Source organism: Corella eumyota, chromosome 4, assembly GCF_963082875.1.
Source record: "Corella eumyota chromosome 4, kaCorEumy4.1, whole genome shotgun sequence".
Taxonomy (NCBI): domain Eukaryota; kingdom Metazoa; phylum Chordata; class Ascidiacea; order Phlebobranchia; family Corellidae; genus Corella; species Corella eumyota.
The window spans coordinates 8,869,429-8,883,447 of record NC_137493.1 but is presented as its reverse complement, the minus strand read 5'-3'; the positions used below and the strand labels follow the sequence as shown (position 1 = coordinate 8,883,447).

Sequence of the window (14,019 nt, the reverse complement as noted above, 5' to 3'; positions counted from 1 at the left end):
GCAGGCTTTAACATTACGTTGAAGTTAACTTTATATAATTGACAAACTAGTACAACAAAATGTACAGATAATAGGATTATTAATCTTTTCAACCAAATTTCTATTATAAATTTAAGAAGGGCAACATGCGTTGGACCGCTGCAAGTTCGTTGGCAATGACTCTTAACAAATTTTACACACCGTTGTGCATAAACGTTTATAAACAAACGACATTTATTAATAACAAGTTCCAAATATAACAGATGTTTGAACCTATTTAAAGTATTGAGTTTCTATTTACGGATTGCACAAAAACTTACCGATCCATTTGCACGGTTACATGCGTCAACGCTCAGTAGGCAGAAAAAATACCGCTGGCTTAGGATTTTATTAGTTTCGATTTTTAATAAAATAAACCCAATTACATGCTTTTGTTTAAAAGTCCTAAAAATTATAAATATAAAAAATTGCTTAAAAAAATGTAATAGAAAGAGCACAGTTTGTTACAAAAATTATATGAATATAAAAAACAATACTGGCGAACAGAATTTCTTTTAATAGTATAATTCTTTGAAATTCTACATATACATTTAAATTAGTTTTTTCGTTTCTCTACGTTTTTTTAGTGCAAATATTAAAATTGTATTGGTTTAACGCTTTTACCATCGAGCAAACAATGTTACAGAGAAAATCTTTTGTTAACTAAACGCTAAAATTAAAAATATTCGCATTTCGGAGAAATGCAAATGCGTTAAGTTTGGAGAAAAATGACGAAAGTTCGAGTTTCTGCAACAAACTGTAAAAACATTTTTTCTCATGAATCCCAAAATTGATTTAAAAAGGCTGAGATCGACCTTAAAAATCATTTATCACTTGGTACGTCTACCTTGAACAACAGGAAAAGTTAAGCGAAATTTTAATATTTCTAAGGTTTTTGGCATAAGAACAACTACGAACAAGAATAATGAAATTTGTTTATTTGCTGATGGTTTTATTAGCCGTAATTTTAATGACAGACTGTCGGAGGGTAAAAAAATTACGAATCTGCACAAAAAACGGATGCGGAACGTAAGTGTTTGTTTTTTTTTATAAAAATGCTTTTTAAAAATAAATAACCTATTTTTTTTTAAATTTTGTCTATGAATAACCTATTTTCAAAAAAAATAATAAATAACCTATTTTCAAAAAAAAAAATTAACTAATATTTTTATTTATTTAAATAGGTATTCAACTTACTCACAAAGACGGCAAAAATGTGGATTTTTGTTAAGAACAGCGTGCTCGTCAAAAATCAATCAATGTACAATTAAAATACATTCGAAACGAAGTATCCCCGATCAACCAAAAGGTAAATTGAATTACAAATTTGTTTTTATTTTAACAAATTACTAAAAATTTTAACTTTGTCGGAAACTCAAAATTATTCGAATACCAATCTTTGAATTTTGAAAGCATTAAAAAATAATTCATTTTTTAAATTCTTCAATTTTTTTAACAGATCTGACACAAGAAAAAAACCGAACGAAACGTAGTTTATATTATCGTTTAATAACTTGTCAAGTTTGTCATAATCGCTGTTGGTGATCAAAAAGTTCCAACCTTTTTTTTTATTTGAAAAATTATTTATTTACTCAATAAAAGTTGAAAAAAACACTGCCTCTTGTTTTATCCATTTTTATTTATTTAAATATAGTTATAATTAACTTTACAATCAAGTTTTTTGATCATCATTGAACTTTATTTTATTTTTCTTTCGTGCTAAAATTATTTTTGTTGAAAATTGTTTGTATATAATTTATTTTTGACGGATTAGTATTGCAAATTTCCTATAAAAATATATCCTTTTGTATTAACACTTTTACTATATAAATGTTATAAATAAACTGAACCTTAACGTAACAAAATGTGATATTTATACACATAAACAAATTTTAATAAATAAAAGTAACCCACACACAACTTTTTAATTGGAAAATATTCTGCGAGAATTTAAATTCAATTTTTTTTTAAATCAGTTAGTTTAAAACGGTTCGCTATAAAAAGTACAAAAACGCAACATAAAATTGTTTTTTTTTAAGCCTAATTATGTAAGGTTAACAAAACATCAATGAATTTAATTAATTTTACATTGTCACAAATCTGAATTTGCAAAAAAATTAAATATCAACTTTTTGTTTGAAAAACTAGTTGTTTTTGGAAGCAACTAGTCTTTTGCAAACAACAGAAAATATTATTGCGTGAGAATATTAGCCACAACCATAACCATAACCATTTTTCTTATCATACTGCATGCGTTGTTTATTGAAGTAAATTCTCCGTATTAAATGTATTTTTTTGCAAATCCAGGGATTTAACGCATTCATAACGAATCAACCCAAAACATTTTTTCATTACAAACAACACGCCTCCGCATATACTCTTTGGTCACCTTGGTCTTAAGCAGGTGTTACGATTCAAGTAAAACTTAAGTGTTTAAGTGCTTTTTAACATTTTTTTAATAATTATTATTTTTGTTTTGTACTAAAAGTTTAATGTAGCAGCGGCGGTCAAAAGTAGAAAACATTAAAAACCATAAGATTTTTGAACCAAAATTTTACCGTATCTATTGAAAATACAGACAAAATTATACATTGACTCATAAAAATAAGGTTTAAAATATTGAAAATTTTGTAAGGAAAAAGAAAAAATTCGGATTCTTTTCTATTTTGCCACCTGTTACTATTTCCAGAAACCGAAAGCTCTAAATATAACCCTAAACTAAAAATAAATTTTGCAAAAAGTTGACAATACAAATTTAGCGTGCGTTCACCTTGTATATTCACTATGCTTGGCAACGTTTACCCACTCATTTTAGTTTGTTTAATACAATTAAAACATTGTCAATCGGTTTAATGCTTCGAAAGAGAAGTCTAGTTTCTGTGAATACGATATTGGCTCATTTTCTAGAAGCATTGAACCGTATGTTGAGTTATTATATTCTAGGCCGCCGAGTTCATATTTTGCCATCCTTTTGTTATTGTATTTTATTTTAAGCTAGCATAAACTGCTTTTAAGCTGAGTTAGAAATACTCCAGCAATTATTACGCACTGGTTCACATAAATTCCTTTTAAAGGTAATATTTAAAAGTTTTTAGAGTTAATTAGAGTTCATGCACTAACCGTTACAATATTTTAAAGAACAACAATTTTCAAAGGCAAAATATTTTTTTTGTTAAATTTTCTAGTAAATATTTATATATTTTATTAAAAACATTTTTATTTATTCTGAGTACTGTTGAAATATACGTACGTGCTTGAATAAACTTCTTTTATTTACTAATCATGCCATGATATAAAAAACAACGATAAATTGTGGTATTATTCTTAGAAACAAAGTCGTGAGTTAGTTTTGTTGTTCTCGTATTGGTGCATGCAAAAGCCGTCTTACAAATTCCTTTTAATTTTTGCACAACAATGTACTAAATGATAAAACTCAAGTTCAAAATGACATCAGCAACTACTTGGTATCAATTCTTAACGGGGCTTTACTAAAAATTAAAATTGTCAAAATCTTGATTTGCAGTTTTAACAAAAAAAAATCAATTTTAAAGATTTTGTTTTTTTTACAAAAATATTAAAAAAATTTTTAGCCCTTTTATGTACAAGATAAATAGAATAACGTGCTTGTTTTATATCAAGCGTAAAATGTATTTCCATTTTTCAGGCATGGTAGTGATTTCATTGGTTATTGTAATATACCAAAAAGAAAAGTAAAAACGAAAGAGAAGTAAAAACAACGTCAAAACAACATCTAACGCGGAAAAAACATGTTCCAGTAACCTTTAAACAAATATAAACACATTTAAAACGTTATGCGCAGCTTAATTTTTGTAACTTAAATATTTGCATAAACGAGTTACTTCACTCAAGTTCACAATTCAGTTTTTAAATATAAAGAAACAGTAGGCTAACGATGACATGCCAAACTTGGTCACTAATATCATAGCTCGAATACAATTCGAACATAAATTTTACTTACTCATGCAAGTAGAAATATCCAATCTTAGGACTAGTTGCTGTTCGTTAAAATTGTTTTTGAATCAGTGTTACATTTAGTTATAAATTGCAACACTTTATTATTTTTAGTTGCCATATAAACAACGCTAAGTAAAACAATTTGTATTGGCGTCCTTAATGCGGATTACAAGCATGTGTAAAAACAAAGCAGTTCTTGGGCCTTGATTCTTGGTAACAGAAGATTATTATTTAACAAACACAGATTAAACTAATCACAAAATTGTATTATATTAAATTGGGGGGTTATGTTATAAAGTTTGCACTTGGAATAATAATAGTAGTTGCGTATTTATCGGCTTTGACGATAATGACTGTGTTCGCTTGGGCCTACTTAATCGGGGAAAACCCCGGTGGGTATTCTTCGTGGTAAACAAGTTCTAAATTTTTTTAGGTCTAGCTGGCAAACTTATGGCAGCTGCATTTAGTGGGACGTTAAGATTAAAAATAATAAGGAGATGAAGTCGGTGCCGAATTATTATATTATAATAAGTTAGCACTTTTCTTAAATTTGTCGGAACCGTTTTATCAGGAATAAAAAAGAGTGGTGCAATAATTCAAAAAAAACTTTGTTGTGCCCTTAAAATCAAATCTAAAACCTACTCAAAAAATTTTGAATGAGGCAGTTTTTTAAATACTCGTTTCCTTACATGACATATAAAAGGAGTGATATTAAAAGTTCTAATGGCATATTTACCACATATTGCAACAATATGGTGGATAAAACTACTGAAATTAATATATTAATATAAATTAAATGTAATGTTATCCGTCACCTATTATGACGTCATATCTAGTAACTTAACAATCACCAACTACATGACGTTACTACCTGCCCCGTGATTATTTTTTGTTTGTTTGTTATACTTAAATGCTTGTTTGTAAAAAAAAAATTAAGGATGGATACTAAGCTTCTAAATTTTAAAGAATTATGTCTAATGACATCAGTAACAGGAAAACGAATTAAAAAGGTAATTCTTGTTTGTTCAAGTATTAAAAAGTCTAATGTAAAATGGTGCTTTATTGCAATAAGGCAAAAGGTGAAAACTTGATCAAAAACCATATTAAACAACATCCTTTATTAGACTTCAAATTTAACTTACTATTTTTTTTAATATATTTGTAAATGCTTTAAGTATTTGTTTTAAATGTGTTACATTAAACTACCATTTATTACATTAGGGCTTAGCAAGACATTTTATCATTAAAACCTTGGTTTTATTGCCATATGTAACAATTACAGACGTGTCATCTATCGTAGTCATGTGTAATTAGATTTAATTTTTATTGGTTTATTTTGACCTTATTTGACCTTATATTGGTATTATATCCCATAACCATAAAAAAAAATTAAAACAAATTCAAAACTTTTAATCGAGTTTTAACTGTACCGATAGAACCGCATTGATCTAAATAGCTTATTTCTGAAAAAATATGAAAGAACTTTAATAATTAATGAAGTTATTACATATTTTTCAAATTTTTACTTAATGTTAAAACCTAAAAATTAAACATTTCATAAGGTGCCTCTTAGCCTAACTAACATACTAAAGAAAAAAAAATGAAGCAAAATTTAGTGGAACAAAAACTAGAGATAATTTGTATTGGCCTATTTTGACCTCATTTGACTATATGTAAAAATCAGAAATCAAAAAAGAATTTTTAATGTTTTTAATAATTTTATTGTCTTGAATATCGTTGCTTTTCGTTTATTTGTGGCAATACATTGTTAAGTATAAAATTAATTTAACTTATTGGGTGTAAGATCGACATTCAAGATTTTGAAATTAAACTTAATTTTGATTTACATTTCTAGATGTGGTTTCGTTTTCTTGACCGTTGCATGACGTTATAAATTGTCTTTTAATTTTCAAATTTTAGGAATTTGAATTTTAACAACCAGGGGCTGGAAATTGCAATCTTAACGTGAATTTAATCAACGCGCGCGCCTCTATCGCTCAGTTTAAAGTGACAAAATGTTTCTTTAGAAGAGAATTTACGAATTCGTTTGCAGGCATCTACATTAAACTTAAAATCTTTTTTACTTTATATATAAACTTGTGCTTATTTTAAGCCAATGAAAATACAATGACTGAAAACTGCTATACTCGAATTATTTATTTTAAAATCGAAGCAATAAAGTATTTGTTTACATAGGACAACATGTATATACACAGAGTAAATTACATTTGATTATTTATTAATCAATTTGTAATGCCCTTCAAACCTTTTATCACAAGTTATAGGTAAAGTTGTTATGTGTCTTGTCAGCATTGTAAGATTTGTGCTTTTTATTTTCTACATGACTTTTATTTTTTACTTTTTTAATTATGTTTTATTGATTAGGCTAAATATTGTTATTTAATAAATCTTATAAAACATGTTTACTTTAAGGTTGTTATACATTAATAAACTATAAATTAAATATTCTGGTTAACCTCTTTTATGTATTTTTTAAATTAATAGTTTCAAACAATTTTTAATATAACGTACAATATACGTAACTTGTACCCCTGGCAACAAATATTAGTGTTTGCTGCCTTTTTTAACTTTAGTTTGTGCTTTACATTTGTAAAAATATAACTAAAATAATTGTTATAGTATAACCAAAATAAAAGTATATATAGGCTATATACGCTAATTTGAACAATTTGACAATATATTAGTTAACAACAATGAAGTGATTTTATTTTAAACAAAACTAAGATTGTGTTAACGGTAAACTTTGCTTTAATAACACTTAGTTGACGTGTCTTTTTCTTGCAAGAATTTGTAAAAAAAGGTTATTTTCCTATGTCTGCCAAAAAAAAGGGTTATTTTCCTATGTCTGCCAGCAAATGATCTTACGACGATGACGTCGTGCGTCACGTAACTCGCGAGCGTAGGGATTTTCCCCATTGACAATATTTACTTTAAATCCCGATATCTCAAAAACTACTTGACCAATTTTTAAAATAATGGTATCCTCGTGCAAGTTGGAAAAATTCCAACATAATTAAAAAAAACTCTACGACCGAACCATCTCGTTAAGTTATTAATTTAAATTTAAAAATAGCATAAAGATATTATTCTTTTTTGGTTAGTACCTTGAGTTAGATTTTACAAGATAAACCAACAATTTTGCATAATTGTGTCAATACCTATTAGTGTAAGTCATAATTGCTTAATTTTTTTCAAACAAAAAACGTTTTTTTATAATTATTTATATTTAAGTAACTTGCTTTTATTAAAAAGATTTTCTACAGCTCACTTTTAATCTAAATACAAGCACTTTCACTTAATGCTGTTGCACCATTTGGTTTGTATGAATCCATATCGTTATTGTCAGCGTTATTTGCACGTTCTACACTGCAGTTGTGTATAACGTGCACGTTCTACAAAAAAGAACGTGCACGTTCTACATTCAAGTTTCGATTTTGAGGTTTTTAAATATCAAAAACAAGACTGTAAAAATATTTTGTTGTTTTTATTATTTAGGATAATTACATTATTTAAATAAAAATAGTCGATATGTAGTTTTAATTCTAGTTTATCAAAATAACTGCAATAATTCGTTGTTTAACAGGTTAAACAACTGTCTTATTTAAAAAAGTATTTTTTTAACAATGGTTTTTAATATAAATTTTATACCTATTCGGCAGCTATTTTACCATTAATTTAGTCATAAAAAATGATTAAAATCGAAGTTTAGTACATTTTTGCCTATAGGCTTATTAAAATTTGAAAATTATTGTTAAATATGAAAATTAAAAAAGAAAAATATTAAAACCTGTTTTATTGTAATTTTTTATGTATTGAACTGTTTTGTAACTTTTTAATTAAGTTTTTATAGATGTATATGTCTTTGCATAATAACCCGTAAAAAAGTAATCCAAAAACAAATAAAATATTTCGAAAGGGTAGATAAAAAAATTATACTAAACCGAAACAAACTAGATTTATTTGATAAAAAAAATATGGTTCGAAATCATTTAATTATTTTTTAATAATCCTTAAAGACAAATAAAGTTATTTATAATCATTTATTAAGAAGCATTTTATTATAAGAAACAAACAAAAATTAAAATTTTAATTGATTTTTAAGTTATAAATATTGTAATATATAATTGATCAAAATTTAAAAACCTAATAACAACCTTTAAATTTCAATAAACGAACACCTATTAGTTAGTAATTAATGATAAAAATTGAATTTTCAATCCAATTTTAAGTTGTAAATATCGTAATATATAACTGACGAAAATTTAAAAACCTAATACCAATCTTTAAATTTTAATAAACAAGCACTTATTAATTAGTAATTAGTGATAAAATTAAAATAGTCAAAAATAAAACTCAAAATTAAATTAATATAGTTTAAATATTTGCTTAAAAATGACACAGTTTGGAACAGTTGATCTTATTGTGTTTATTGGTAAGTGTTCTAATTAATTATTTTTCATTTAACAGACAGGTCATTTAACAGATATATATGTATTGAAACAAGTTATTGCTAATTAAGCGTAAGTTTTTGCAGTGCAAATGTCAATTTGTGTCAGTGTTATATATCTGTCAGTGTTATATTTACTTTAATAACTCATATTTATATAAAACTATAGCGGCTTAGTATATTTTCACAGTATTTTTTCCAAAAGCGATTGCTAACATATTTTATGTTCCACTATTACATCGTTTGCAACTGGACACAATAAATATTTATGGGTGTGTTTATGTCATAGACCAAACTATTTTGTTTCTTATTAATATTTCATATTAATATTTTACAAAGTCAATCAAACGTGCATCATTTTTTTATTTTGTCTTAAATTATATAAATTTTAAAAATAAAATTTAAAATGTATAATTTAGTATGCTTAAAATGTATTTTTTGGTAGTCATTAAAGATAGATATTTTCTATTTTTAATGAATCTACCGAAAATCGTTTTGTATTTGTAACCTATGGTAACTCTAATTAAAATAATTGTTGATGTGGAGGAGATGCATAGTATTCAGCAAGCCATCTATAAGAGCGACGGGAAAATTTTTTTAAGTAAGTTAAAAATAAAGAAAACAATCATTAATAAAAAGTTATAATAAATCAGTATCTAATGCTGTGTTAAATTCCAAACATACATCTTTTTCTCTAGTTTCGAACTTTGTGGTATTATTGATTTTTTTAAAAACCTATTTCAGGTGCAAATAAAGCATATAAATGTAATCCTAAATATTTTGTTCCACTTGACGACAACAAAATATTTTTGGAAAAAACATTTGAAATTTTTTACATTTTGAAGTTCCTAAGAATGTAACAAAAATTACTGCAGAACCAAAAAAATGAAAAACGAACCAAGAATATTAAAATAATTTATATTTGTTCTAACAAGTACTTAACTAAAAAAAAATAAATTAAAATATTACCTATGTGAGCCCAAGCAGTTGAACGTGTATATTACGTTTATATTTATTAAAGAGAATAATAAAAAGGTAAATATTGAACATTTTTATTTAACAGAATGTCACTTACTATTTTAATTAAGTTTTTTATGTGTCATATAACATCGTGTTGTAAAGTAACCTTTAAAATAAGTAAATACAAACGCATGTTTAAAGCTGTAAATATTAAAAATAAATTTTATATTTTACGATATCTCTATATAACCGAAGCCAACTAGCTATTATAGTAGCTATAGTTTTTTGTACGACTTTTAAACTTTTATTAAAGTGCAAAAATTAAGAAAGTCACGAAAAGATGGTTTCACAGTTTGGGACAGTGGATTATATTGTGTTTATTGGTAAGTCATTTATTATTTACTATAATCAGTAACAACAATTAAAAAAAATTAATTGTATTTAAGGTAAAATGTTGTAACTACGTTTTACTGTTAGTGTTTTAACTTTATTTGGCAATGTTTGTTAAGGTATGTTAGTAATCTCCATTGTTATCGGTGTATTTTATGCGATAAAAGATCGAAGCAAAAAAAATCTTGACAACTACAACTATGGGGGAAAAAACATGTCACCGGTTAGATCATTTACTTTTATTTTAAATTCATTTAAATTTGCAAGAAAATTCACCGTACAAACAGTTTAAATTTAAAACCATATCAAAACTGTTTTTAATTTCTTTGTTTCTACATAGTTTGCAGTGGGAATGTCGATTTCTGTTAGTATAGTATCAGCTGTATCTATTATATCTGGTCCGACGGAAGCTTATTTATTTGGAACGATAGCTGGATGGTATATTGTTAATCCACTTTTTTCAAAGGTTATTGCTTACATGTATTACGCCCCGTTAATACATCGTTTACAACTTGCAACAATTTACCAAGTAAGTTTAATCAAGTTATATTTTAAAACAAAATTAACATCATGACAATGTTATTTAAACTTGATAGATACTTGCGTTAAGATTTCACACAATAAATCAGCAAACATGTACAATTGTTACAGTTCTATCTGGCGTAAGTATGGCTGATCAAGTTTTTATAAACAAAAAAATAATTTTTATTAAAAAATTATTTAATTAGTAACTTTTTTTATTATATAGATATTTTACAATTCAATTTCAATCTACATACCAGCACTTTCACTTAATGCTGTTGCACCAATTGGTTTGTATGAATCGATTGTTATTGTCAGCGTTATTTGCACGTTCTACACTACAGTTGTAAGATTCTTATTATAATTTTGTTAAATGTAATAAACTAACTTACCATTTACCAATTATCTAAAAAAGGGTGGAATAAAAGCAGTTATATGGACAGACGTGGCACAAACTGTTGTCATGGTTGCTGGATCTCTGGCAGCAATGATTAAAACAATTGTTGATGTTGCTGGATTCTATGGATTACAACAAGCTATTAGTGATAATAACAGAAACAATTTTTTTGAGTGAGTGGCAAAATGATACTACAAAATTTGACAAAATATAACAGTATTATAAGAGTATTTACTCCAAACCCTTATTTTAGTTTTAATCCGAATCCTATGCTCCAGCGAACTTTTTGGACTATATTTGTTGGGTTAAGTTTTAATTCCTGCTTTATAGCATGCTGTTCGCAATCTGTGACACAAAGATATCTATGCTGCAAGTCATTACAAGAAACCAGAAAGTAAACATTGTTAAACACAAACCAACTTTACCTTGCTTTATTCTATATAATACAATGTTCTTACAGGGCAATTTTGGTTTCCAATATTCCCGGGATTTGCTTTGGAATGATAAGCTTTTTAACTGGGTTAGCGATGTATGCTTATTTTCAAGGCTGTGATCCGGTGCAAAATGGTGAAATTTTAGTACATGATCAACTCATGCCGTTATTGGTTGTTAAAATATTTCAAAATTTACCAGGATTGGCTGGGTTGTTCGTAGCAGCTGCCTTTAGTGGAACGTTAAGGTAAAAAATATAGTTTGCCTGATATTGGTTTCTGCACAGGTTGCCATGAAGTTCTTATGTTTCCGTTGTTAAATTACATTTCAACGATGCTAGGATATGTAATCAACCAACATTACATTTACAGCACTGTTTCATCGGGAATTAATTCAATTAGTCTTCTGATTTTGGAATGTTTTATAGTGCCTTGCAAGCCGAACCTAAGCGAAAAGAAAAAACTGGCAATCGGAAAAATATTGGGTAATATAACAAATTAATTATTACTTTAAAATCTTATTGCAATTAATAGTTAAAATACACACCATTAATTTTGATAATGATTTTAGCGGTCTTGCTTGGCGGAGTTCATATGGCAGTTGCCTTTCTAATAACCTTATTAGATGGGACTGTAGTTTCCATAGTGTATTCTGTTACTGGTAGTGTGTCAGGGCCTGTGTTCGCAGTATTTACTTTAGGTATTTTTACACCATGGTGCAACTATAAGGTATGTTATAACGTGCGCAAACTCACTTAATCAATCAGTTTTTAAAATTTTCTAAATTAAATCAAGGGAAGTAATTTTAAATTACCACATTTAAAATGCAATTATAAACATATTAATGATTTACTTGCTAGGGAGCTTTTGTTGGTCAAATAATTGGTACAGCATGCTCATGTTGGATAATAGTTGGTTCAACAATTTATGGAAAAATGCCAGAAAGTGAACGAGTCTTACCACTTTCTGTCGACCAATGTGACGTCACCGCCTCTTTAAATTCGACAACAACTAACTATATGATCTCATCCACTGTCACGTGGTCTAAAAATACATTTAAGGAAGATGATTATATGTAAAACTCTTTACTCAAATTTTATTTAATAATAAAATATTACGTATACCCTCATAGGTCATATTATTACAGGCCAGCACTGTATTACAGCTTGTATTCTCTCTCGTTTGGTCTTTATTTTCTGTTGGGATTTCTTGTTACATTTTTTGTTGGATTGCTAGTATCATTTGCAACAGGTAAGCTTTAAATACATACTTAAAATTATGAACTAAAGTAGTTTTGAGTTTAATAAATTTTACAGGTGCAAACAAAGCGTCCGAATGTAATCCGAAATATTTTCTTCCGCTTTTCGACAATGAAATCTTACCAGAGAAAATTCGAATTTTTTTTCGCTTTGGAGTTTCTGAATATCAAAAGTTTGACAATGATGTAGAAAAGAAAGAGATAGAAAAACAAACAAGACTGTAACAAAAACTTTAATAAGTTTATGATTTAGTATAAATACATGCTAAAATTAGTTGGGCATTTAGTAATAGTTTTACTACATCAAAATTACTGCAATAATTTGTCATATAACAGTTAGTCAAACTTTCTTTTTTTAAGTAATAAAATTTTAATATAAATTTTACGTATATCTACTAGGAATATTAGCTCTTGTTTAAATAATAAAAACTAAGTAATAAACCAAAGCTTAAGCAATTTTTTGCCTAAAATAAAAATTATTTTAAAATAAAAAAGTAAAATTATCTAAATATGCCTTTATTGAAAATTCATTTTCAAAAATAATTATTTTTAATACGTTTTTTATAGGTGTATGTATAAATTTGCATTGTAACCTGTAACAATAGTAATGTAACTGCAAATGAAATATATTATAAGGTTGTTGGTAATTTATATTAAATGCCTTTGTTTAAAAATATTAGGGTTTTCTTCATGTTACATACCATTTAACAAAAGTGGCCCAAAAAAACAAATATATATATATTTTTTTTTTGTATGTATCTTTATCCTCGATGTGGGAAAGTCGAATGCGCAATTTAAACATAAAGTAACATAAGTTATTCCGACCTAGTCTCGAGGTTTTTTACCGTTTATAGCGCCTTACTCAAGGGCGCTACAGCATAAAAACAGTGGGGATTGAACCCACGACCTCATGGTTGGTGTAGCAAGTGTTCTTACCACTACACCACGCTGCCGGTTTGAAAAAAAAATTATTACAGGCCAGCAAACCTAAAATTATTTACTTAGGTGGGCTTAATGTATAAATTTTACAGGTGCAAATAAAGCGACCAAATGTAAAGTTAACTGGCATTAATTTAGTCATAAAAAATGATTTTAACTAAAGTTTATTACATTTTGTGCCTTTATTAAAACTTGAAAAGTATTGTTAAATATGAAAATTAAAAGAAAAATTTAAATATGTTTTATTGTAAATTTCTATTGGTTAAGCTGTTTTGTAACTTTTAATTAAGTTTTTATAGATGTATGCGTCTTTGCATAATAATCCGTAAAAAAGTAATCCAAAAAAAACTAAATATTACGAAGGGGTCGTTAAAAATATATATTAGACCAAAACAAATAAAAAAAAACAAATAAAATATAAAGAAAGAGTCGTTAAAAAAATTATATTAAACCAAAACAAACAAAAAAATGTATATTACGAAGGGGTCGTTAAAAAATATATTAAACCAAAACAAATAAAAAAAAACAAATAAAATATAACGAAGGGGTCGTTAAAAAAATTATATTAAACCACTTTAAAATACGAACTAAGCAGCCCACAATTTTTTACAGGTTACTTAATATTGTGCTTAATCAAAATATTTAAAAATAAATCTAAAAC

At 26.8% G+C, this 14,019-nt stretch overlaps 2 protein-coding genes across 2 annotated transcripts; both read left to right on the top strand.

Annotated features, from left to right (window-relative positions):
• Nucleotides 1-866: 866 nt before the first annotated feature.
• Nucleotides 867-1,872, top strand: LOC145751210 (uncharacterized). Its single transcript, XM_082567313.1, has 3 exons — nucleotides 867-1,047; nucleotides 1,203-1,327; nucleotides 1,478-1,872. Exons 1-3 carry the CDS (start codon nucleotides 944-946, stop codon nucleotides 1,561-1,563), a joined length of 315 nt encoding a protein of 104 aa, XP_082423439.1. The 5' UTR covers nucleotides 867-943; the 3' UTR covers nucleotides 1,564-1,872.
• A 6,534-nt stretch (nucleotides 1,873-8,406) lies between these two features.
• On the top strand, nucleotides 8,407-12,644 carry LOC145750776 (sodium-coupled monocarboxylate transporter 1-like). The gene is made up of 13 exons (XM_082566851.1): nucleotides 8,407-8,446; nucleotides 9,748-9,804; nucleotides 9,931-10,034; nucleotides 10,152-10,340; nucleotides 10,560-10,679; nucleotides 10,749-10,903; nucleotides 10,984-11,124; nucleotides 11,191-11,409; nucleotides 11,534-11,646; nucleotides 11,733-11,890; nucleotides 12,022-12,236; nucleotides 12,294-12,412; nucleotides 12,478-12,644. Exons 1-13 carry the CDS (start codon nucleotides 8,407-8,409, stop codon nucleotides 12,642-12,644), a joined length of 1,797 nt encoding a protein of 598 aa, XP_082422977.1.
• Nucleotides 12,645-14,019: the final 1,375 nt, after the last annotated feature.

Bases quoted from the DNA above. Each gene is read 5' to 3' on its own strand.
- LOC145751210 (XM_082567313.1), top strand. From the start codon at position 944: ATGAAATTTGTTTATTTGCTGATGGTTTTATTAGCCGTAATTTTAATG. The intron at 1,048-1,202 runs GTAAGTGTTTGT...TTATTTAAATAG, and splicing joins ACAAAAAACGGATGCGGAAC to GTATTCAACTTACTCACAAA. The intron at 1,328-1,477 runs GTAAATTGAATT...TTTTTTTAACAG, and splicing joins TATCCCCGATCAACCAAAAG to ATCTGACACAAGAAAAAAAC.
- LOC145750776 (XM_082566851.1), top strand. From the start codon at position 8,407: ATGACACAGTTTGGAACAGTTGATCTTATTGTGTTTATTG. The intron at 11,125-11,190 runs GTAAACATTGTT...ATGTTCTTACAG, and splicing joins TCATTACAAGAAACCAGAAA to GGCAATTTTGGTTTCCAATA. The intron at 11,647-11,732 runs GTAATATAACAA...TAATGATTTTAG, and splicing joins GGCAATCGGAAAAATATTGG to CGGTCTTGCTTGGCGGAGTT.